The sequence below is a fragment of the Uranotaenia lowii genome, chromosome 3 (assembly GCF_029784155.1).
Source record: "Uranotaenia lowii strain MFRU-FL chromosome 3, ASM2978415v1, whole genome shotgun sequence".
NCBI classification, from domain to species: Eukaryota; Metazoa; Arthropoda; class Insecta; order Diptera; family Culicidae; genus Uranotaenia; species Uranotaenia lowii.
In genome coordinates, this window is record NC_073693.1 from 287,062,259 (window position 1) to 287,089,558 (window position 27,300).

Below are 27,300 nucleotides of genomic sequence, written 5' to 3' on the forward strand. Positions count from 1 at the left end.
TATTGCTTACAATTTACCTGATTGATTTTTTTTATATATTTATATACATATTGGGTATTCAAATCACAGTCTAATTCATATCACAAATTTGCAACACAGCTCTAATTTTATTGCTATACTTGATTCTTAAAAAAAAAGGCGTATTTTGGCTTATTTTTACATCGATTCAAACAGATGAGTGATCACCAGAAAAAACGAGACGATAATAATGCCAGTGTATCGGAGGCAGTTTGTGAGTAACACGTAATATATGTTCTTCATCTCATGTACATCATTCATCTTTCAAACTTCCTAAGTATGAAATAAAAATCCGACGTTTTTTCCCAATGTCTAGTTTTCCGTGCTTAAAGTTCAAGTGAAATGTCATATTAAAAATACATACATAATAAGTCCTATGATAGGATAGCTATGCAGATAAGTTCTGTTGGGGACCGTTCAAATACTACGTAACGCAATTTTCGTTCATTTTCGACCGTAACTTCTTCTTATCAGTTTTTGTATCTAAAATATACAGAACGTAACAAGCTGTTATAACCTCTCCCCCTAAACGCGTTACGTAATATTTGAATGGTCCCTTTGTATTTATTGAATTTTGAAGTAGTCATAGAGAGAAGAAACCTAAAACCCAACAAAAAAAAACAAATAGGGGCACTCGCGTCTCCTAGAATATCTACACCACTTTCGAATTTAAAAAATCACGCATGCTACGATTGGTTTTTAACTCAGTACAGCTCAGTACGAGGCGCGCGATATCTGTTTCTGTAACCACGTGCAGAGAGTGCGAGACAAATGAAAAGAAAGAAGAAGAGAAGAAGAGTTATATTGGAAATTCCTCACCCGAAACTCGATTCAGCTTGTTCATGAAGGTGCGCTCGCTGACTCGTTTGCTGCTGTTGCGCCACATGATCGAACGTGTTTCGGTCCTCAATGCAACACAGATCCATCGATACAGCACACACACATTCGCATATTGAGCACACTCGCTTCTTTCGCACTTGGAAAGCACCCAAAACCCCGGAGACAAATGCGCTATATTGGAGGCGCTACAACACTTTTCTTAAATCTGCGCATTCAGGACGCCATTTTTGAAATTTCATCTTAACACTTTTGTTGACAATTAAACAGGGCCAAGTCAATATTTATCCTTTTGGCAAACTTTATCACTTAAACACGGCACTATTGCAGTACATGTTTTCAACATTCAACTCAATTTTCCACTATCACTGACGAAAAAAACACCCACGCCACTTGAAGTTTTCAACATCGGATAGTTGATTTCCCAAAATTCAATTAACTATGCACCAATCTATGTCAAAAACTATAAAAAGCAGGGTTTCTTTGAGTTCCCATTTATAATAATTCGTACCTTGCTGGTTAATTTATCCCTGGGTCACTATGTAAAATTTTTGAATCAAATATGAAACACCGGCGCGCGGGAGAGAGAGATGCAATGAACCGAACGCAATGGAAGCACAAAGCAGACTCTCGATAATACTCCTAAGATTGACTGGACCATAAAAAAAAGGTTCAAGACTGGAGAAAACAAGCAATCTGCGATTGCAATGTATACAAATCTTAAAACACAGATTACCGTTGCAGTCAACAAATCTATACTGATGGATCATTAGCAAATGGTGAACGGAACGGGTGACCGATTTTATTGCGATAAAACAACCGACAACGAAGTTTTCCATACGTGTACTATAGCTTACAACGATGAATGACAATACACCGCCCCACAAACCCAGCTTTAAGATCCGACAGAAACGAATTGTTTTCGAGATTGGTTGTCGGTGGACAAATTCCAATCCGCAAGCTTGGTGAAATACTTCCCCCCGGAAAAAGTTTTTCAAAGGGGTTATCTGATTTTTATTGATTTTTCTTTCCTATCTCGTATTGTTTTCGTTGATCAGTTTAAAATTTGACATACCAAGCAAATCAAAGTTTTTTTAAAGTTTTAAGTTTAATTCCCGTATGATGTTCAATCTTATTTGAAAAGAACAATACGTCAGTAAAACAAGCTTCCTAGAAAGTCATATCATGCGAATTCGTTCCGACTGAGTCTTAGCTTCGTTGCCGTTGCCAAACTTGGACTAGGATTCGAAAAGAGAAGACACAATTCATTCGTATTGTTGTAATTATACCTCGAAGCCTCGGAAAATCGTTGAAGACTTTCCCGTCATTGCAATGTATGTATGTTATTATGCATGCAGAAAAAATCCAAAATATGAGCGCTAATAATCATAGCAACTTTGCCTACTAGCGACACGTCGCATTCGTCGCGACGTTGAAAATAATAACGACGCAGCGCGAGTTTCCTATGGAGACTTGAAGCATGCGATTAATGGCCAAAGGAAAATGTACATAAATAACATAAACAATGTTCGAGTACTACATCGAATTCGCCTACTGGACTAAAAAGAGAAAACCAAACCTGCGAATGACAGGAATCCCGCTTGTAAAAAAGCGTCGCTAGTCCTACCGTCGCTATTCGGTTTGGTGCTATACACATAATATATATTCATGTGCTGTGTCCCTTATTGCCTGGCAGCTAGCCGTCCCACGTCCCACGACTCTGAGACTAATAACAACGAATAATGAATTGGAAGTACAATGGGCCAAACATCATCATCACACTTTCTCTACAAATGATTAAAAAAAAAGGAGATTAAAATAGTTTTTCTGTGCATCAAGTTGCAAAACATGGATTTTTCCAGCACGAGTCGTACGTTAAGCCATCGTTGCTTGCTGAGTTGGCTAATTACGACGAGTGATGAAAAAATCGAGTTTTGCAACGAGTTGCTTACGATTTTGCAAATAAAGAACTCATTCAAAAACATTTGATTTTTTTCTTAGCTTTTAAAAATCTCCAGGAAACGACTTTATAGGAACAATATGAAATTTAAATAAGGAATTCTAGTTACCTACATAATAAAGCATTCAAAGTGATTATAAAATTAAAACAAAGAACCACTCAACTAAAATCGAAAATGCTGGAACATCAAAATAACATTTTTCTGCTGTAAAAACAGTAGACTCTTCTTAAATAGGCCATTAAAATTTATCGACATACTGCAACATTTTCATCAAACTCGTTTTTATTGATATAACTTCTTTGTTCATATAAATAAAAAAATTGAATTTCAATATTACTGAAAAAAACTTGAAAAAATCCTATTTGCTTAATACAAAAATCATTGGTTCAAGTAAATTAAAGATTTTCTTATCTGATCTGATTCAGTCACTGGCCGAAATTTGATTGTTTCATCAAAAACCTACACCCTTTTGTTAGTTCTCGAAGTGAAATCCAGTTGGCGCTGCATGTCGGATGGTTTGGCTGCGGTTTGCGAAAATCAAGGTTTAAGTTTCGGATTTTGCAATATCTTAAAATGTTGTTTGCCTTTGTTTAACGATAAATATGTGAGTAAGGTGAGATAACAGTACGAGTCGAGTACAAGTACGGTTTGAGAAAAAGCTCCGAATCCACGCAGGTTGTTCGCCCATGTATAGGATTTGTATCAGATGCGAACACAAAATCGGCAACTGGAAGCAAAGATTGATATACATATTTTTTCACTTAATGCAGAAATGTGAAATTTTCAATGTTCGTACTTTTACCCCACATCCTTCGAACTTTTGCCCAGAGTTGGGGTAAAAGTACGTTTCAATATCAGTTTGGCATTTTCATTACAGCTAACAATCAGCCATTCTATTATCTTCGTAATGTTTTAAAAGAGAGATAAATTCTAAGAAATGAAATACTGTTCTTGATTTTTTGAAAAAACAAATGCAATATTTTTTCTTAAAAAAAAGTATATCACTAAGGTCGTACTTTCATCCCACCCTACTCTATATTCTTCTTGCCATTCTTTGCTTACTTTATAGCTGAATTTTTCTTGTTTGTTTTCATTCCAATTCTACATCATTGGGTTGATTTTTACCCATCTGTAAATTTTTTTTTCGTAGTTTTTGTATTTGTTGTTGAGAATTTCATTTACTGTAATTTTGATTGTATTTTTGTTCAGTTACTTTATTATGTAAGGCTTTTTGAACAATTAAAAAATTGTTTTTTAGTAATGTAACAGCTCTAAAAATTTATACATATAATGTTTCAACTATTGATTGGTTGCTAGTGACCGCTTTGAGGGATTCTTTCTTTGCTAACCATTGTGCTCTCTTTTAAATTCGTAATTCACCTACTTCTGCAAACAAGGCATTTATGGGGGTGGATTTCAAAAGTTGTGTTGTCCGATAATGTGTGCTGTCACAAAACCATACAAAATTTTTAGATGGCAGACTATCTAAACCTTACCCAACCAACCAAAAGTTTGGATAATAGTCCTCTATCAGGTTTGTACAGCTTAATCGTGTTTTCTAATACCTACGACTTTTTTTAGCTCAATTTTTAAGTAGTTAAATGAATTTTGTAGTTTACTAAAAGTTCACCTAAATTGCCCAAAAACTTCTAACATGCTTTAAAAAGCACTTTTTATAAACAGTACAAAAATCTAAAAAAACTGTTTTAATCAAGCATATTTGTACTAACTCACATTTCAATTACAGTGTTCTTACCAAGTCTCGAACCCGATCTTGATAGGGAGATAAGGGCATAACGGCCACCTTAAGAAGGATTTTAATTTAACCATGAAAACAGCTATAATTTGTTAGTTACTTTATTGTCTCGTGCTCAGACACTAAAAAATTCTATTTTCTTACCGGTTAAAACTAAAGTAGATAAAAACGTTTAAAAATATATTTTAAATTATTTTTTCAGAAAGCTGAAAATCAGTCATGATTGTTGGTCGAGGTGTTTTTTTTTGCATTAACCATTCGTGATCGATGCATTTTGCATTAAACGGTGGTAATCGTAGATTCATCAAACAAAGCAAAAACACAAAATGTATTTCTGTTTGTAGAATACAAACAATTTACACAAAGTCATACATATTTTTTTTAAAGTTTTATTAACGACACGTTATCATCCTTTTGGAATTCGTGTCGAAGTCATACATGATGTTTATGGTGCTTTGTTTGGACGGATGATGCTACTAACCGTATAATACACAAATCAAAATAATCGATCATGAATGGTAAATGAAAAAAAAAATCTCCTCGACCAGGAATCGAACTAGAGTCTTTAGATTACCTCTCTGACACCTAACCAATAGACTGAATCGTCAGATGGAAACTAGTCAAGCTGGCTCTTTAATTCGGTTGACTACATCGAGTTGCTTGATACTACGGAAAAAAATGCTCATCATGGCCCAATTAATGATGCTTTAAACGCCCCGAGTCAATAAGTTGAGGTAAAAACGCGTTTTAAAATTGATTATAGTGAAAAATCAAAAATTTAATTATGTTGAAAATTGAGGAACAATGTGTACATCATTTTGCAGTGCGTATCTCATAGATAATGATGATTTAACGATCATAAGAGCTTGAATTCCTGTCCTTAAAAATTATAATATTTTCATCACTTGAGAACTTTGTTGGTTTCTTTTAAATATTTCTGTAAAGATGATAAGGAGATTTCTTTTTTGCTGAAAAATTAATACTTCAGGAACTACAAAATTGTTCCTCATAAAAAATTTATTTCATAAAGTTCGTACTTTCGCGGAAAAGTAGAGTGCTAACTATGCCCCGGGTTCTCGTTATGCCCTTATCTCCTCTTGCTGCTTCATACGAAAATCATGAGAGGGCAACGATTTAACTCAATGTGATGATTTTTTTCAAAAAGACTTTCCGGAACTTAATTTCTGATTTATTCCAACTTTAAAGTTGTTCACTATTTTTGCCCGGATTGAATGTGTCGTTCACACTGTCGTTTCCCAAGTAATCATGTGGTTTTATGATTTCGGAAAAAAATGTAGGGGAATTGAGGGTAAAAACAGCCATAACTCCATATTTTAAAGCGTGCGGTGGTTTAAACAGCCTTCATTGAATTCCTCGGAAAAAAATTGCATAAGATTAGTCTCGATTGGTTGAAAATTATCAAGTCCGATCATGGTTTTCTGAACTTTTTGAAAAATGAAAGGGAATTGAAGGTAAAGCAGCCATAACTCCTATTTCCGATGCGTGCGGTGTGTCAAATAGGTTTCGTTGCATTCCTCGAAAAAAATCCCTCATGATACGTTTTATTTGGTTCAAAATTTTCAAGTCCGAACATGCTTTTTCTGAGCTATTTGAAAAATGTGGGGAAATTGAGGGTAAAAACAGCCATTACTCCATTTTCCAAAGCGTGCGGTGGCTCAAACAGCCTTCATTGGATTCCTCGGAAAAAATCACACAAGATACGTCCCAATAGATTCAAAATTTTCAAGTCCGAACATGCGTTTTCTTAACAATTTGAAAAATTTAGGGGAATTGAAGGTAAAACAGCCATAACTTCATTTTCCGAAGCGTGCGGAGGCTCAAACAGCCTTCATTCGATTCACCGGAAAAAAAACTCCACGAGACACAACCCATTTGGTTCAAAATTTTCAAGTCCGAAGCAGCTTTTTTTCTGAAATAATTGAAAAATATAGGGGAATTGAGGGTAAAACAGCCATAACTCCATTTTCTGAAGCATGTGGTGGCCAAAACAGCCTTCATTAGATTCCTCAGAAAAAATTACAAACGATAGGTCTGTTTTCGTTCAAAATTCTCTGGTTTAAATCAGTGTTTGTCTGGAATGTTTACAAAATATAGGGGAATTAGGGGTTAAAAAGGCACTATATCTCCGTTCGTAAGCTTGTGCGGCGTTTGAAACTGTGTCCAATCGATTCTCCGAAAATTTTCACAAGAGGAAAGTATAATTTCATAGATTTGGGTCATGTAAGGCGAAAGATATTGAATTTTTTCGCGGTTTGTACACTTTTTTCCCCATTGTGCGCTGGTTGAAGTTCGAACCAAGTAGAATTGAGTCTTTAAATCTACTTCTAAGTTGAAGCACAGATGAGCTTAAAACGTGTGTAAAGTTCCAACAACCATTTTGAATCAATTTTATGTTTTTTGTTGAACCACCAGATGTCTCCAAGGACATCGGAAAGAACTTTTAATAAAAATTCAACGTAAACAAAAACAAATTTAAAAATCGATTCAGTTTTGAACGAGTCGTATGAGGTAATTGCTGTAGTAAGTTTCGATCAAATTCCTGATAAAGTTTCGTAACAAATTCATGATTTAGCAAATGATAAATATTAGTCTAAAACTTTCTCGCTAATCTTTCAAACTTGCTTAAAGTACGAAATGCTGTACAATAAGAAAAACATACGTCACACGTGGAAGTGCACGATACACGATCTGACTCCGATTACCGTTCAAAAAGTGTAAAAACTTATTCAAGGCTGTTTGTTACTTCGGCAGTCTCTGCAGTGAAATTTATGATGTGCAATTTTCCTCAGGTAAAAGTAGTTCTAATTATACTGAATAATTCAGCAGTTTTAAGTTGTACGTACAATCTATTGAAGTATACATGTATACTTCAATAGATTGTACAACTTCGAATTGATCAATTGTTCAATATAATTAGAACTACATTTTCCTGAGAAAAATTGAATCATGAACTGTTCAATATAATTTTTATTTACAGTCCATACTCAAATGCCCGCACGTTGGCCTTAACCCCGGCCTTAAGATTCTGCACAACCAGTGAATCATCCGTTTTTTGCATGTAAACCCATGTTTTCTCCAGTTCTTCGACTGTTTTCACTACTTTTGGTCGTTTAAGAAGGTGCTGCTTCATAATCGCCCAGTACTTCTCGATGGGGCAGAGCTCTGGAGTGTTAGGAGGGTTCAGCACGTCCTTGGAGTAGTGGCATGAGGCCCAATCTGGCCAGAATATTGTTGAGACGACGACGTTGTGGGAATTCAGGATGTTGAGGTACAACTTCCTGGTACAGGTTTTGGCGGACTTGTTCTGCTTCTCGTCACGATTAGGGGCCTTTTGTACCTTGAACAGGGTTGCTAGCGATTTTTCGTTTTGAAATTCCAAAGTTTTTCCCGGTTTTTCTCAGGTTTTCTCCTGGATATAAATGCTGATTTTCCCGATATTTGTTATGCTCGTTTTTGAAATAAAACCATGGTACATAAAAAAAACTCAATGTCTACTAATTATATCCCAAAACTTGTTAAACGGTTAGAAATCATGACAAACACTTCGGCGTCTTCTAACACGTAGTCTTTTCGTATCAAATTGACAGGTTTTCATGATTTTTTTTAACAAATCTAACGAACTCCACAATTTAAACAATTTTGAAAAAATAAGTCGGGTCAATTGATCTTGAAACTATAATGTAGTATTTTTATGCCGATATAAATTTTTCTAGAATTTTTAAATAGTTCTAGAAAAAAAGGTCGAGTATGGTGGGGTAAAAGTCCGACCTAAGTGCTATCCGATTTTTAGACAATTTTGCAGTTGTTTTTCCAAAAAAAACAAGAGCAACATTTGATTCCTTAGACTTTTATCTCTCTTCTTAAAAATTACGAAGATAATCGATCGACGCATTTGATAGCTGTAGTGAAAATGCCTAACTGCTGTTGAAACGTACTCTTACCCCTCCTCTTGGGCAAAAGTTCGAATGATGTGAAGAAAACGTACAATCATTCAAAATTTCACATTTCTGCATGAAGTCAAGAGAAAAACTATTTTACATAAATTTTTGCCTACAGCAGCAGCTTCTGTGCTCATTTCTGATACAAATCCTTTACATAGGCAAACAACCTGAGCTAATTCGGAGTTCTCCACTAATTGTTTATATTCGTCTGGTTTACGAAGTCCAGCTCGTATTTGAGCAATTTTCGCGCGAGTAGGTTTTTATAGATTCAAAAATATGCGCTGATGTTTCCAGTGCATTTCTAAAAAAAAGTTAAAACTTTGGTTTCTGTATATCATTTGTACTTTTGCCCCATTTGCAGTTTGTAATTTTTCCCCTTTAAGATTTTTTGTGATTCATAAAATGCAACATTTCCTCATTTCATGTCTGAATGTAGGCAGTCCAAATGATTTTCAATCCCCGCCAGAGTTTGGAATTTTGCTGTTCCCAGTTTGTGACAATCTTTAAACGTACTTTTACCCTACTCGTACTTTTACCCAACCTTTCAATAATTTGTATAGAAATATGTTAACAATACATCGAAGCGTATTATAAAATCAACTTGTATAGAGATTTGTCGTACAAAACTTAAAATTATCAGATTGCAGGAAAATATTTAGTTATTTTCTAAATGCAGTTAATTTAAAGACATGTTTTTTAATAATTTTTTTTTTAAATACAAAACAATGAATAACTTAAGTACTAGTCATTTGAACTAAAGATTCGTGAAAATATAGAAATCGTGTATCACATAGGGCTGAGCTTTAATTGTTTGAGTGTAAAATATTATTTTTTCGAAAACTTCAAGCAACAGCTTAACGTAGAATGGATTAAAAAACTTAACATTTGCAATGTAATGCTTCGTTCCTCAGCCAATTCAAACGAAATACACAAAAACAACAACAACAACAACAACATTGGAAAACCAATATCTTTTTCTGGTGAAAAAGAAGTGTAACTCTGCTTAAAAACGTCTCACGCTGCCAAATTATTTGCTTACGGAGAGCTTAAAAATATTTTTTTTTTCGATTATAGTCGTTTTACCATCCTTATGGCATTCGCGACTTTATCAACGTTACAGTTGGCGGATCGTTATTGGAAAACTTATCCGGTACAACTGTGTTCGATGTTTACTCTTGGGCTCGAACTCGCGGACATCGGCTCAGGAGACAACAGACTTGCCAACTGAGCTATATCACAAGCCCCGCTAAAAAAATAAGATAACTCATATTTCTCCGCAATTAGTTAAAAAAGCGATTCAAACTTCGTTTGTTTACTAATGAACGAAAATAAGCGTTTATGATAAAATATCAAACATGTCATTTTTCCCGGTGAGGTGCCGAAATTCCCGGTATTTTCCCGGTTTCCCGGTGACGTGATGAAATTCCAAAGTTTTTCCCGGTTTTCCCGATTCGCTAGCAACTCTGCTTGAACGTTCGAAACCCAGCCTTAGTTTTGGCCTTCTGGAAAAAACTTCGGCTTAGGTGCAGCTTCTTAGCCGCACCTTCCGATCGGTGGTCAATCGTTCCTCGAACCGCTTAATCACTCGCGACTCCATGGAATTTGCGATTCCCAACGTTTTAGCGAGAGATCTTTGTTCTCGAGTTGAATGCGCAAGATTTTATCATGCACGAGCTGTTCTTTCGACTCCATTTCTGCGAGTTTTGATCACAGGACTTTAAAATTTGCAGGATGTAAACAATACACTGTGAACTAAATCCACCCAAATTTTCATTAAATTCTACCCAACGGTTTGAAAGTTAGAGCAATTTAATAGTGTGGCAATGTCATCGTGGACACCCTATATGGAAGGAAGGAAGTCTATGAAAGTCGTTCTGGTGACAAGATGGACATCACACGACCAAACAATATGCTCGAAGAGTCATGGTAACCTTGGCCGCAACTGCAAAAATTGCTGCCAGCAACATCAAAACGATAGAGTACCGCGTCTAAGTAATAATGTAGGACATGAGACGGGAAAATACACAAATAAAATCCCGACTCAGGTCCTGACCGCCCAAGATCATCTTCACGTTGTGGTCCCATCGGCTACGCTGATTGTTTTGCGTAGTTCATTTCATAGCTTCGGACTCTTTAAGCTTAGTAAAGTTAACCTACGTTATCCTACGTCAATCGCAATTTGCGTCAGTCTCCAACCCCTTTGCAAAGCAGTCATTATCCGGGCAAGCCCATCGCTAACTGCCTGCCATGTGTTGATGTCACCACTCATCTTCTGCAACATGTTGTCCGCTGTCGTTTCTGGTCCGCAGGCGGCGAATATGTTGGCACGTTCCTCTTCAAATCTTGGACAATAGAATACCACGTGTTCGGGTGTCTCGTCCACGTCACCGCATATTAGGCAGACCGGCAAGGCCGCTTGTCCGAACCTGTGGTGATACTTCATGAAGCATCCATGACCAGTCAGGAATTGCGTCATGTAGAAATCCACTTCGCCATGCTTTCTCTCCATCCACTCCTTTATGTTTGGAATCAAACCTTCCTCTTTCTGAGCTGTCCCACAGCTGCTGCCAGTTGGCCATGGAGCTATCTCTGGCTCGTGTTCTCACGTTTTGCGTGCCTCTATTTTCGTAACAATAGGAGTCCTCCACCAACAAAGCCGATATGGGCATGACTCCCGCTACAACGCATGCAGCCTCCGACGAAACGGTGCGGTATGCACTGATGACCCGCAAATGCATTCGCCTCTGTACACTGTTCAGCTTCTGCTGGTTACACTGGATGTTAAGACCAGATTTCCAGGCCGCTCCTCCATACCGAAGGATTGACGAAACTACACTCGAAATAATCATTCACTGACTATCACACCCATCACGTCGTCAATCATCACACCCAAATATTTAAGCTCCCGCTTTGATTCGATAGTGCATGATCCAACTGTAATCCCGCCTGTTTGCGGTGAAATTAGGGGTGATATCAGGACCATCTCGGTTTTGTGGTAAGCCAACTGCAAACTTTTGGAGTGCATCCAGCCAGGCTTCGGACTCTTTTTAGAGCCCAACAAGAGCGGTGTAACAATCAGCTCCGCTCTTTAAATTTTGTTGTGAGCGGAGCAAGAGTGGTCGATTGGAGCGGAGTGACCATACACACAGAGAGCGTTTTCCGTCACTCACATAACACTCAAAATTGAAATGAGCACTCTATAAGAGCGTCACCTAAAGCTTAGTTCTTTTAGAAATGGGACAGTTACGAATGCCTGTATCTCAAAAACCATTCGTTGGAACCAAATACTTTCTATGAAGAAAAAGAAGGTAATGTTATGATCTTTCATGAAAAAATTTGAAAATAAATATTTACCGTTTTTTGTTAAAGAAATTTCTACTTTATTCTTGGTATCTCCCATTGGCCGGCGCACACTTTTTTCGGTCATGGTATTAATCAGTTTCTGCAACTTATACTTCGTAAAATCTATATTTTAGGTGGCTTCACTCTCCTTCTTCAATTTCTGATACTTTATGGTCCAATACTTCTCTGGAAACTGGAAACTGAAAGCATTTTAGTGGATACAGTTGTTTCGAAATGAACAAATTTGATTATTTTTGACCACATTTTTGAACGTTTTTTTTTCGGTACCGGTTTTACAGCTTAAGAGCTTTGGAACTATCAAAAAATGGTTGTTTGAGGTTGGATTTCTATGAGTCATCACTAGGCAACACTTTCAGCTTATCGGAGAAAATTGTGTTGGACATTTCAGCGATCTACCCTTAGTTTTTCGTTTATTGAAAATTAAAAATGCTGATATGAGACTTGACTTCCTTGATGATCCTTAACCGTTGTTGCCGATCATGTGCTTCACTCCAATGCTTGATTTGAACTTTGTGGACATTATTGACAGTGTTTGCATACTTATCCACCACAAAAACTCAGTAATTCTTTGAATAATCAACGGTTTTGTCAGCTATCAATTTGATAATGACGAATTTTAAAGGAAACTGTGCAAAATTATTTTTTTCTTTTTCTCTTGCATCGTACATATCTCAAAAACGCGTAAATTTTAAATTTTGAAAAAAATAGGCCGAATAGTACTTTTTACAGGCAACAAAATGCTGTCAAAATTTTGAATATCCGATAACTAGTTAACGAGCTATTTGCAAATGAAAGTGTCCCATTTCTAAAAGAACTAAGCTTTAAAGAGTCCTCCTAAGGTGTACACAATGTGCGCCCAAGTAATTAATTGATGGTGCTGTTCGCTTTGGTTCGTATCTAGCTGCTTTTTTCGAAAATGAATCAAAAAGTTAATAACATCAAGCCGGAATTAATGAAAATAATATAATATAATACACTTTGGTAAAATAAAAGTCTCTATCTAACAACAAACCAAACGAGCCACGCCTAGAACCTATCCGAATGTTCTTCACCGGGTGAAACTAAATTGTTCCCCCACGGTGGGAAAGGTAGCATAAGTGATCTGCAGTATAGTGGTGCTGATTGAACATTGAAAGTTAGTTTCACAGTCCGCTAGCTAGTGTCGAGCGAGGGTGTTATTAACAAGATTTGTTTTGGATTCATGAAATAAAATCAATACCAATACCAACACTAGCATATACTAGTAATGCCCAAAATGATTTCCAGAAACAAGTTGATGACGGTTTTAACGAGTTTTCTTGATCATAAAGGATAAAAAAAAATAAAACATTTATAATATTAACAAATGCTTGTTTATAAATTTTACCTTGCTTTTAAACATTTATAATCAAAAAAATAACTATTATGGTGCATACATTTAGGGGCATAAATAATTGCTAAATAATTTGAGCTACAAAATACAAACGAAATTTTACCTCCACACATTCCTCTAGGCCCTCCCACTATTTCCATTTTCATTCAAAGTTAACCTTGTGATAGGGTTCCTATCCATTTGTCCAATACGGTCTTACTCTTGGAAAAGTCCTTTTTTTTTAAATCAAAAATTTATCACCAAATGACTATAAAAATAATACTATAACTATACATATACAAAGTGAAAAAATAGCTCTTTCACATTCAACAACCCGTTTGCTTGTAAATGCTTTTTGGTTTTATCATGAGAGCTGTTTGTTTGCAAGCCTTGGAAAAAACAGATATTTTGGGATTTTTAAATTAGATTTTTACTAATAGAAAAAATTTTTAAATACAAACCAAATTACGTGATTTTTTAAATTTTGAAGTAAATTTTGTTTCAAGATTTTTAAGTCTTTTGGCATCAAAATTAAAATTTCGATTTTTTCTGATTTCCTTTGGTCCCCCCCTTGGAGATTTTTGAGGGCAACAAACCACCAATTTGAGCGCTGTGAGGCACCCCAAAATAAATCCGAATGAGTTGAAATTTCGCAAGGTTAGTTTTTTGGGCCAATCTACAAATGTTTATGAGCAGTTTTCGAAATTCAACTTCACCCATTTGGCTGCCATCCTAACGCAAATACATATGCTTGATTTGTGAAGCAATTAACATTATAGATTCAATCTTGAGTAGAATTAATGTCTTCATAAAAATTACGTTTAGTTTCATGACGCGTTTTCGGCTTATTTTCACTCCAACCAAATAGCACAAATAGTATCACGTGATTTAAAAGCTTAGTACTGTGTGCAGCATACTTTTAAATCTAACAATGCGTAAAGTGTTAAATTACTCGAACCTGTTTGAAATGGAGACAATTTAAGTATTTCAAAATTTACTATATAACCATTTATAAGATGCTTTGTTGAATATTTCAGGGTACATTTGAAGAGCTTTCTTATAGTTATTCAGCGGAAAATTTCCTTTAGAGAATTTGAAAATCGGAAAAAAGATAAGATGGCTCGGCTTAAGAGAGAAATATATTTCTTATTTTGAACAAAATTTAAATTTTTTTTTTATACAAACCTGCATATATAACTTTACTCTTTTAATCGTTACTTTAAAATTCTGAACGAATTTGTTGAGACCTACGGGTTTTAGTAATTCGAAAATGACTTCATATGAACTCAGAGCAACGTAGATGTCTACTAATTTTATTAAAACTTTCTCAAAAATTACCCAAGTTTTTATCAAGTTTATCCTGAATTTCTCATTAATTCAACAAGATGGATAGATAACACAAAGATTAAAACAAAAATGCAAAACTTCATTTATGATTATAAGGTAAAAACTACAGAAATGACGAAAATTTATAAAAGAAGACCAACTTAAGGTATTTCGTAAAGTTTATGAGTGTTTTTTATTTTTAAAATTTTGCTTATTTTGTTATTCGAAAGATTTTTATTTTTATCTTTGAGATCAATTTTCCAATTTGCTTGAAACTCGGTGTTATTTGTCGTTGTGTCGTATTTTATATATAGATTCAAATATTTTCGGACAACCCTTATGGAAAAAAGAATTTTGTGATTTTCAGCGAGTTGTGAAATTCTTAAACATTCCAGATGATTCCCCCAGAGATCTGAAAAAATAGTAGTGCAGTGTTTTATGCAATTTCTAAGTCATATGGCATCAAATAGTCATCAAAATGTACAGACAAGTTTTTTTTTTATTTGATAATGAAATTTTCCCCATTCATCTATTGTCATAATAATGTTACATATATCTACATTAGGTAGATTTACATTACATAAATTTCATGAAAACATTGAAATGTGAACCTCGGCACCAAGCACTTGCACGCTTTGCTTTCAAAGCGCCGCCTAAAGAATTCCATTAATGAACGTGTTTTTTGGTACGCACATGATTGGAAGGACGGTTTCCTAAAACACACTTCATTTCCCTAAGAGCGCGCTCTAAGAGCTACACTGACGGAGCACACATCACTCATGTAAGTGAGTGTCGAAGATTTATTTTTCGGGAAGCTGAGCAGAGTGTGTGCGGTTTAGCGCTCACAAGAGTGTGGGTTCCACTCCTCTTTGTGAAGCTTTATTCTTGCACTTATGAGTGACACCTCAGGAGCCGTCCGAAGCCTGCATCCAGCTCTCTACCGCTTCTACAGCCTCTGATGCTCTTAGCTAGACGATTTCTGTTGAGTAACCCGTCGCTAGTAGCACGACGTCGTCCGCGAAACCAACCAACTTTACTCCCTCTGGCAGGCTCAATGTCAGCACCTCATCATACGTGAAATTCCACAGAACCGGGCCCAGTATCGACCGTTGCGGTACTCCAGCTGTAACATCCATTTCCTGAAATCCTTCGCTCGTCATGTATAGTAGCTTGCGGTCCTGGAAATAGCTTTCCACTAATTTGCAGAGATATTTCGGTATCCTTATTTTTATAAGCGAAGAAGCAATCGCTGCCCAGCTGACACTATTGAAGGCGTTGCGTACGTCCAATGTTACTACCGCACAAAAACGGTCCCCTCTTCTCTTCTTGAGTCTGGCTTTATCAGCCGTTTCGATGACAGTTCGAATGGCGTCGAATATGCATCGCCCTTTCCGAAAGTCGAATTGATTGTTGGACAAACCGCCACCGCCTCGGTGTGCTGCTGGATACGATTCAAGATCACCTTTTTCAGAACCTTTCCAACCGTATCCAGAAGGCATATTTGCTTGTATGCCGATGGGTTCCCCAATGGCTTTCCTGGTTTAGGCAGCAGAACCAGCTTCTGCCGTTTCCAAATATCTGGAAACATCCTTTCCTCTATACAAATTTGCAGTGACGATCGAAACATTTCGGGAAACTCCATAATCGCGGCCTTAACTGCAATGTTCGGGATACCATCTGGACCCGGAGCCGTTTTCCAGCTGAAGGGATTTGGCGATGTCGCGTAGTTCTTCCAACGATATTACCTCCTCCTCGCTCGTATCCCAGTTGTACGGGATTTACGGCCAGCTAGTATGTAAGGCTTACCTTTGAGATAATTGAGTGAAGCTACCAACCCAAAATATGTTCATTTTTTTCTGAGCGTTTGAAATTGGTTCTAAGGTTGGAATACGGTAAGGTTGGAATACGGAGTACCTTTTTGAACCAAATTTAAACTTTTTAATTCATGTTTATGTTATTATTATGTGACCATTTATTTAGTTTAGATTTAAACCTTATCATCTAACATTTGTGTACGGAACAATTTAATTGCAATTTGTGCTCTTGCCTAACCATGATTCACAAAACCGAAACGATCGTCTCTGGTCGGTTCGCAAAAGTATTTCACAACGCGCCGGGAAAATTTCCCTTCATCGGCCCACAGTAGAACGGTCTCATTCGGTCTCAATCGGTCTCGTTTTGTGGAGGGCTCCCAACGAACGCCCAACTCTGGCAGGGGGCGCTCGCTCAGCTCCACCAAGTTTAGTAGACGTTTTTCCTTCCGTCAGTTCGTTCGCTTCTACTAACTCTTCGAGGGCAACCGACTAGCACATCATTTTCCATAAGCATATTCTACGACAGACTGTGGCCTTCATCATTATTGGTGGTGAAGATGTTTAGAAACAAACACGTAAACTCCTCCGCGTTTCTGGTGTTTCGGTTATGACGTATCGGTGTCTGCTGTGTCGTGGAATTGGTGGCTGGTGAGAGAGAAAGATAGGGAGCGCAAAAACACAAAACATTGTGACGCGTCGCTTTTTTGTGGGCTGCTAGCGAACATAAAGGAAAAACGTTTTCTGAAGCAGAGAGCTTTTCTTTTTTTCAAAAAGTGCACTTGAACGAACAGAATTTGCCGTTTCGGTGCAGTTTTCCTGCTTCGTTTGGTTGATTTTGTGCAAAAATCTATAGGGGTGTTGTTGTTGATGATGTGGAACCAGGGAATGTCTGCCGAAGCGTATGGATCGGTTGTTCTCGGAATAAAAAAGTGAACGCAAATGAAAACGTGTAGTGCCGTGTTCAAGTTCAAGTTCAATGATGTGCTGCAAGGATATATTTTTAGATAACACAAACTACCTACTGAATATCGGAGTGCTGCTGTCAGTGCCATGAACCAATTAGTGAGTCGCTTTGCCCCGAGTGGCCATAAATCAGTGTGACACGAAAGATCACGGAAAACTCCCCTTTCGGATTGTTACATGTACCACTATCATATAGATGTTTGTAAGTTGATCCCAATAATATAAGTCGTGTCTTCACCCTCGAAGTAAAAGCCCTCCCTAGATGTGACAGTTCATCGAACATTTCCTGCAAAAACCTAGCTGAATGGAAGCGCCAAGCTGCTAATGGCAATAAGAAGCACCCTCAGCAGCAGCAGCAGCGAATGTGAATGGAAAAGCTCAAACAGGATCTCAACATTTTCATCCTAGACGACAGCAATGTGCAAGCTGATGGCCTCCAGTACCATCAATTTCCCCGGGAGCCCTCATCTCCGGTTCGGATTTCGCTTACGCCCCCGCCTCTTGCGCCATCGACATCGGCGATAATGCTCAATCGAATTGTTCCGATCGGGTGCAGTTTGGATGACGATGGCAGCAGCATCAATAATGATAATGATGCTTCCCATCGTCGAATGAAAATCATTGACACAGTGGCGGCGGGGGTGCTGGTTAATGGATCGTCCTCGGTAGCTGCCATTCGGTTGACTCAACATCAGCTGCCTCCCCATCAGCATCAACATTTTCTCGAATCTGGAACGGCAAGTGCTGCTGCCGACTTAATCGATATCATTGGCAGCAATAACGTGGATGCACTGATTAGTGATGAAGAGTTTGGCTTCACCGGGAACGATATTCCAGGTACCTTCTACACGTGCAGTACGGAAAAATGTATCTCATCACTTTGCAATTCAGTTAGATATACCAAGTAATTTGATTTCCGAATTTAAGCCTAAAATAGAAGCTTTGCCGACGATTAATTGTAATTTTTCGTTCTCGCCTACGACTGGAAGTAGAATTGCTTCATTTTCATCCTCCAAAATTAATTCATCGTTGCGTGTTGATTGAAATAGCCATAGGTGAATGTATAATTTTGCTTCTGGCTGTTCAGATATTGTATTTTCAAGAATTTTGAAAAATAAGTCAAAACAATGTGAAGTGGCATATTCAGGTGGGAAAACAATTTTTTTTGTCATTTTTCCCTATAACTTGATGTGGGAAGTAAACAGAAGCAAAAATGTGCACTGACTATAATGAATCCCGATAACCATACACTGAGCTTCTATACAGTGTCTATCGCATTTGCGAAGGATGAAATTGATGTTAAAAGACGAAGAATATGAAGATTTACACGACGAAGGAACATTCAGATTTACAATTTTTTAAGTCGGATGGACCAATTGCCTCAGAATCTTGTATCTATATTTTACAGTTAAAGTCGTTAAGTCGACATTATCCAAATAAAAAGTTTTTTTCAAGTCGCGGCCCACAAAATTCAAGCATGAATTCTGTCAGGGAAGCATGGTCGTCAGAAAGGGGACTAGAGAAATGAAAACAACTTGGACGGTGACGAAACAATTCTCCCTGCCTGGGCAAGATTCACGGTTTGCCCCGAATTCACTGGGCATACTACAGACTCCTGTAACATAGAAAGGCGGAGATTGTGGGTTCAAATCCTGCACAGTGCAGTCAGTAATTTTTTTCGACCTTAACCAGTAACAGTTTTTTTTCATCTTCTTCAACTTCTCTGTTAATCTAACCCTTCCCGATGGACTCAGGATCCTTGGATTATCCAATTAACTAAATTCCAAACCATATATTTTAAACTAGTTCAAGGTTCCGAAACTCGTTCGCCTCCGGCGAAACAAAAGTTTCATTGCTCTTTTCTGCAACATTTTCATGTGAATGGAACACGTAATACATTCGTATCAGATTTGCTATAAAAATCCACAAAGCGTATCAAACATCTACATCCCAATCCCCTAAATGCATTACGTAATATTTGAATGGCCCTATGACGAACTGATGGTCCAAAGAATTGCGGTAGTGTTTAGTGGGGAAGTATAAAATTGTTCTGGCTAATGAATGAAAAACATTATAAGTAATTTATCATTGCTTACATTCCTTAAAGTTTTGCAGAGATTCAAGAAAAAATTCAGTGGAATATGAACGTTAGGGTAGCAATTGATGTATGAGAAAAAATTGTACATTGAATTTCAAAATGAATTCGGAGAAATCGAACATATTTAATTGGTGCCTAAATGACTTTAAAATACAAAAAAAAGGTCGAGATCTTATGTTATTTCGAAAAGCAGTGTTTGGGCAAAGATCGGCATTCTGGGATCATTTGCCGGAAACCCAATAAATTTTCAAATTGATATAGAAATATTTAAGAATGGATTTATTAAAAAAAAACTCCAACTCGTTCCATCACATGTAAACTGTTGAATTTAAATTAAATTCTCGTATTGTAGTTAGTTTAGAATTAAGTTTACAAACTTTTAAGATTTTGGGCCTTTTCAGTATTAAACATGGTGTTGCTATAACTTTGAATACATTTGCATAGTATACACACTGTGACGCATTGGAAAATATTAAAAACTATAGATCTATATATATAAAAATCAATTTCTGTCTGTCTGTCTGTCTGTCTGTTCCCTATAGACACGGAAACTACTGAACCTATTAGCGTGAAACTTGGCAGATCGGGGTATTGAAGGCAGGGGAAGGTTCCTATTGTGGTTTGAGACCCCTCCCTCTCTCATGAAGAGGGGAGGGGCCTCCCAAACAAAAGACAATTTTTTGCATAACTCGAGAACCAATCAAGCAAATGGTATCATATTTGGCATGGGGTGGTATTTTAGAATGAGAAATATTTTTTTGAACATTAGGTACCCCTCCTTCCTCTCAGTGGGGAGATAGGAAGGGGGAAGGGGGGCTACCTTACAATTTTTCATATAACTCGAGAACTAATCAAGATATTGGATCCAAATTTGGCATGGGAAAGTGTTTGGAAACGAAAAATATTAGTTGAGACCCCTCCCTCTTTCCAGTAGACAGATATAAAGAGGGGAGGGGGCCTCTTTTATAGTTTTTAACATAACTCAAAAACTAATTAACACGTTCACGTTCTAATGATAGTTTGAGACCCCTTCCTTTTTCCAGCGGGGAGAAGAAAAGAGGGAGGGGGTTACATACAATTTTTACTGCATAACTCAAGAACTACAACAGACAATGGGACCAAATTAGACATGGAACGATATTTGGGTACGAGAAATGCTTCTATGAATATTTGGTATCCCTTACTCCTTCAAAGAGGTGGATGAAAAGGGGGAGGAGAGGTCTCCCTTACAATTTTCAGTATAACTGGAGAGCTGATCGAGCAAATTGAACTATATTTGGCATGTGAGAGTATTTGGATACGAGAAATGTTTCTATTATAAATTGAAGCCCCACCTTTTCAGCGGAAAGATATAAAACGGGAAAGAGGGGCTTCCATACATTTTTTTTTTGCATAACTCGAGAATTATTCGAGCAAATTAAACCACATTTGGCATCAAAAAGTATTTGAGTACGAAAAATACTTTTATGAATATTAAGTTCTCACCCCTCCATTCAATGGGGGAGAACGGAAGGAGGGTGGTACTCCCCTCTTTCAAGTTTATGCATAACTCAAGAATTTACTACGCAAATAAAACCAAATTTGGCATGGGATGGTATTTCAATACGAGAAATTTTTCTATGTGAAACAACTCCTTTCTTGCAGTAGGAGGATAGAATTGGGAATATAGAAAAGGAAGAGGAATTCTTACATTTATTTTTTTTTTTTAATCTCTTTAATCTGAGAAATGGACAAAACTTAACATGGAAAATGGACAAACACAAAAGATCTAAAATCTGGTCGCAGTGGTAGGAAACCCAACAAGGAAAAAAAAAAACATGGAAAATCATTTTGGTATGATTTTATGATTATTTGACACACCATCCTCTTTTCAGCGAGTAGGTACATGGGAGGAAGGGGGTAAGCCCAATACAATTTTGTTAGCATAAGTTCTCAATTTATGCTAACGAAACCAACAAATGGAAACAAATATGGCATGGAAAGGGTACTTGGTTACGTGATATGTTTCTAGGATTGTTAAAGACCCTTACGCTTTACAGTGTAGAGAGGGGAAGAAAGAAAGGGGCTCCTTATACATTTTGTTGTACTATATTTGATACAAGAGGATTTTTGGAAACGAAAAAAATGGTTATTAAAGATTACAATCTCCAATCAGCAGGTGGTAAAGGGAAGGACAGGAAGGGGGGCTCTCTTATCAATTTCTTAGCATAAATCCAGAACATATCAAGCAAAAACAACTATATTTTATAAGTTAGATTGTTTGGAACCACTTTTTTTGGGGTGAAGCTTAAGGAAACAGATTAAAATTATCAGATCTTTAACACAAATTTATAGATCAAGATTCAGAATATAAATTTAAGTTATCTTTGTGTTGCAATTCGAAACTCCACCTGCAGTTCTCAATTTATAGCGGTTGCTTATGAATTACGTCATAATTTGATTTAAAATAATCCCAACAAAAAAATAAAAATTTAAATAATTTCTGTAAATATCATTTGATTTTGAAAGGTGTAGCAAAGCACACCGGGTCAGCTAGTTATTAATAAATTTATCTTTTAAGGCCTTGAAGACGGTTAAAAATTATCGTATATATTTTTAAAATCCCTTATCAGAATTTGTTAAAAACTGAAGACTCAGCCTCAGAACAAAAAGATATTCATAAAATGTTTACTCAAAATAAAACTGAGAACTTGAAATCAAAATGATGATTCGGACAATTTAACAATGATTCTTTATCAAAGTTGTCAAAATAAATGTTTTGGACAATATTAAATTCACAATCAATATCTAGAAACAGCAGCTCATGCTAGGTTCAAAATGAAATTTAGAATTTAGATTTCCAAATTAACATACTGCCAAGAATGAAATTCAAAATCTGAAAGCTGAATAAGAATTATCAAATAAACTTATGTTCCTTTCAATCGATTCAGAAATAATTAAATTCAACATATAAGAAAAATAATAAACCGAGTTTGAAGATCGTATCGATTATTTTTTTGAGTTGTTACACGAATTGGAAACACTGAACCAAACTTTTACATAAATTGGAATAAAAACAATAGAGCCCTATAAAAAAAAATCTTGCATACCTTCTGATATAACAGAATGATTTTCTATATTTTATGAATATTAATCAACATTTTTTTACATCACACGAGATTGTCTTTATATTTAGTTAAATTTATTGAAGTTAGCCAGCTAAACGTCTAATAAATTTATACTGAGCTGAGAATCAATCTACTCAACATATCTTTTGCTATGAAGATTTTTTTTGGTTCAACATTATATCTTTAATAGCCTAACCATATTTGCGTTGCAACACTACCATTGATTTCTCTCAGTTTTTTTTTGACACGGCTCCTTTATACACGGTTTCTGCCTTAAAAACAGTTCTTTCATACGATTCTCGCAAATTAACATGTTATAAATATTATTCCAAGTTCTATATGTAAAAGGTGGATTTGATATCGCTTCAAAAATTCTTGGTGTAACGATATTCTTGCTTTACCCAGCTTTCACTTTTAGTTCTCAAACTCAACACTGAACAGGTATAGTCTAAACCGGATGATGCAAAATGTTTGGTTTCAAACATTTTGAATTGGCTGTAGACTTTGAGCTTAAAGTTTTTCGTGACATATTTGTCTAACTCTGCTCTTTACAGACACTTTTTTTGTTTAGAAATCATTCTGAGCGCTCTATTACTTCGAACAATATAAAAAACAAAAATTTAAAAATTTACCGAGTTACTTGGGTAATTTTTTTCCACCCCTCTTCCGAGAAAAATTTTACTTTTTTTTCATTCACCTAGCAAAAAGGTGAATTGTATCTTTTTTCATCCAGAAAAGAGGTAAATTTTACGTTTTTTTAATTCACCGGTCAAAAAAGTACATTCTACCGGTTTGCCATCCATTGATTAAAAAGGTGAATTTTATCTTTTTTCTATTCATATATGTAAAAGTAGAAGTTACCTTTTCGGTTTTTACTAGCGTTCACCTTACTATCTCGGTAAATTTTACTTTTTTTATTATTTTCCGTGTAGGTATCTGAAAGTATTCAAGCAACGCCAGACCAAAGTTGTTGAAAAAAACACGCGTTTTATTCAACCTTCACGGAAAATTAAAAAAGGTAAAAAAACCGAAAAGCATAGGTAATTTTTTCCACCCATCTTTCGGTAAATTTTACCTTTTTTTTTTAATTCACCTAGCAAAAAGATAAATTCTAGAGTTTGTTTTGATTAGATCGTATGAACCACATGAGGTGTTTCGAGAAAATCGCTGTTGAAATATCATAACACATTTTTTATTCTTATATTTAAAATATGGATCACAACTGTCTTTAATGTTTGGTTTTCGATTCAAGAATGAATAAGAAACATGCTAGTGTAAATAATACAATCGTAAATTAAGTTGTTCGTTCACTTACAACCTTTTGCATCACGGATTTGGTGTAAACGTCTTTTTGCAAATTCATTAGTTTTGTCTTGAAGCATGATTTATTTCATCTTGAAATTCGTTTATTTTTTCTCTCTTGCTTTTAGTACTTAAATTTCAACATGAAACAGCTTTCTTCAGAGTGGTCATATTATTAGGTGAGATTTTTCGTATGTGGCAATTTGCCAACCGTCTTAAAAAAAAGTTAAAAAGAAAGAGGACTTACGTTTAAATCCCTATGGAACATTGTCTGGATCCCTGCAGGTGATATGCGCTCTACAGAATCTTTTTGTGAATTGTACGACAATCTTAAAGCGGGCCCTTCCAAATCTGTACTCTTCTGCATTGGAGGATTCTCCTCTAAATCGCTGCAGCAGCTTGAAATCGGGCCAGGGGGGAACTTTCCATCTAGTTTCTACCTCTACCGGATTACTACCTCTAACTCCAATTACCATTTAATTGCGGAAACTTTTCCAATATTAGCGGTGGCCACTGCGGAATCAAAATATTATGCTAAAAAATTGTTAAGCCATAAAAATATCACTTGAACTTACCCTGCATCAAATAGAATCACCCATTCGATAGAGATATGTAGCTAAAACCATCATCAAGCACAAATTTAATTGAAAACTTCTAACTTTTCAACACTACCGAAGCATTTTCTTAGAAAATGCATAATGTCGCAAACACCATCTTTCCGAGCTGTTAGTTTGCGACCTTTGTTTTGCACGCAAATCAAGTGCAGTGCAAAACGTCGCAAAAACCGAATTGTACTCAAAAATGCAAAAGTCATTTTACGTCCTAAATTTAAATCATTTTGTAAAAGTTATTTATTGATCAAATGAAACCAAGTTTTCACCTAACATAGAATACATGTTTATCAATCGTTTGCAGTCAATAACTCAATTTTGTTTACATTGGTTCATACGACCTAATCAAAACTAACTCTAGAATTTTACCTTTTTTGGGATTCACTGACCAAAAAGGTACATTCTACTGGTTTCCAATTCACTGACTAAAAAGGCTCGGAAGTTTTACCCCGGCGAGGTAAAACCTGTTTGGATTTCACGAGCATTTACCTGTTTATCTTGGTAAATTTTACCTTTTTATTACTTTCCGTGTAGACATTCCCGATCAGCATATGATCGAGTAAAGAAGTTCGCTAGCAAATATTTCACACCGAATTTGACTTGAACAACACCAACAATTTCCACTTTTCAACATGCTCTCTGTTCACACAGCAAAAGAAGAGACTCGTCTCGTCACACAATCAGATGTGCTTTCTATATTGAGGCAATCGTAAGCGATAATCGGAACGTTAACCCAGTTTCAAAAATTCTAATAATTAACTTCGATGTTTTCATAATAAATTATGAATTTCCATCCGGTTCCTTGATTTCACTAAGCTAATGAGAATAGATTTGAATCATGTTATTATAAAGTAAGTGTAATTTGGTCTCTTAGATGGAATAACTTTTCTTAGTCATATTTCATTCCATCAGAGCATACGTGTTTGTGCGGTTATTATTGGGAAGTAGCAATTTCAACTCACGTTTCATAATTTCAAAGTGATTCAATGCTAGAATTTGATATCAGAATGGTGAGGGAGGGAGGGGGGGGGGGGGGTTTGTAGTTGCAAGAAGCAAAAGAAATTCGTTAGAACACGATATATGTGTGTGTAGATTATACCACCGTTGATGTTCTTATCGCCCAATTTTACAATCATTGACTGGAATATAGGGATTGATAATCACAGAAGTGGAGCACACGACTTGTTATTACGATTGATTACTGTTCGCTAATTGCTGAGCCTAATTACTGCTACCGAAATCAGTCAACCGTAATTAAACGATGGAAACCACGACCATCTAAAGATACTAGCAAACATTTCCGTGCAAATTGAAAATCATTGAACGAATTGAATCTTATAAAAAGAAAATGTAATCACCATTTGAAAGATGCATTCCTTCTCTCGTATTGCCATTTAGTTAGTGCAGTGCACCGTATTGAAGGGCAAACGACAAAAAGATTTATCAAATGGTAAATAGGCGCATAAATACTGAAGCCCCAACCCAACTGTAGCACGTGTTTCTCCCACTTGCCCGAACATTCATTGTGGCTACTCGTGTAGGTCTTAGTTGAATTTGCTTCCCCCAAGACGGCGACGGCGACGGCATCGAGCGACCGTGCTAAACCCAAAACAAAACTAAACCAAAACCACAAATCGATGCCAAGAACGACAACGAACGTCGGTATTTTTGCAGTTCCGTTTGCCCTAGGCAAAGTTCTGTGTGGCGCTTTCTTTCCCTCAACAACAGAACAAATCTCAAATGAATCATACAAACTGAGTCAGAAAGGTCCAACTCAGATTTTTTTGTTGCCGTTTCCAATTAACTACAATAATGTAAAAATGTAAGATGAACTTTAAGGCCCTGATTTAATTGGGAATGTTTCAATAATTATGGTGTAAGGATTTTAGCCGTTTTTAAAATACTTAAAATATTCAATACCATATAAATCAAATTGATGATTAAATTCAGTAGACGATGATGGTGACCAGAATTGAGAACCGTGGGAACAAGGCCGGATTGAATATGACTTAAAATATTAACACAAGGCGCAAGGACCTTGTAAAGGACACCCGATTAGATTTTTTTCTCTTGAAATTCAAGATGACGGATTCCGCTTAGTTTAAAAATGCTGTAAAGTACTGAATGACGCCATATGAAAATCCAATATGGTGGCTCCCGCTTAACTTAAAAATGCTTTAAATGATTGAAAATCAAATTCAACCCCCACAATATGAGTATTATCAGAATGGGCTCAGTTAGTCGATTTTGGCTATCTGACGTTATCTTAAAACACAAGATGGCGGCTTAAACTGTGCTTGAAAATGCTGTAAATGACTGAAAATCACTTGAAACAGTGAACTTCTGTATGAAAGATGCTGCTTTTTGGATATTGTACAATCTTCACATCTTTTACGCAGAGTTGGGAATAATGTACGATTGTACGAAAATGATTTTAACCAGGAAGAACACAAATGGTCTGAAAGTTTCAAAAGAACCGATAAAATAGGTAATTTTTAAAGCGTTTTTGCTGTGATTTAATTTAATATGGGACACTAGACCGCTGCAATAAATGATTTTGGGCTCCCATATGTTTTTTCACTGCCTTTTGGGGTCACCAAGCATAAAATTTGAGATAATTTGGTTGATTCCTAATTAGCGCAACGCGTTTCAATTTTGTATGGAAATTTGTATGGAAGAAGAAATTTTTGCACATTAAATCACCCAGAAAATTCAAATAAACTTGAAATTAAGTTGGTCTTTGATTTTTGGTTTCGGCTATTTTTAAGCTTCATTTTGGCTAGCATGACAAGCACCTCAACATTTCATAAAAAAGTTATAACCATTTCAAA

General features: G+C 36.2%; 1 protein-coding gene across 3 annotated transcripts in view; it reads left to right on the forward strand.

The window, feature by feature from the left end:
• Positions 1-27,300, forward strand: part of LOC129755097 (phosphatidylinositol 4-kinase type 2-alpha-like) — a 58,032-nt gene that overhangs the window by 10,454 nt on the left and 20,278 nt on the right. The window contains exon 1 of one of the 3 annotated variants that reach the window (XM_055751431.1): positions 16,850-18,188. The exons of the other annotated variants lie outside the window; for them this stretch is intronic. Within the exon in view, the coding sequence (XP_055607406.1) occupies positions 17,720-18,188 (469 nt within the window). The 5' untranslated portion in view covers positions 16,850-17,719. Of the gene's footprint in view, positions 1-16,849; positions 18,189-27,300 lie in introns of those variants that run through there. 3 annotated transcript variants of the gene reach the window in all.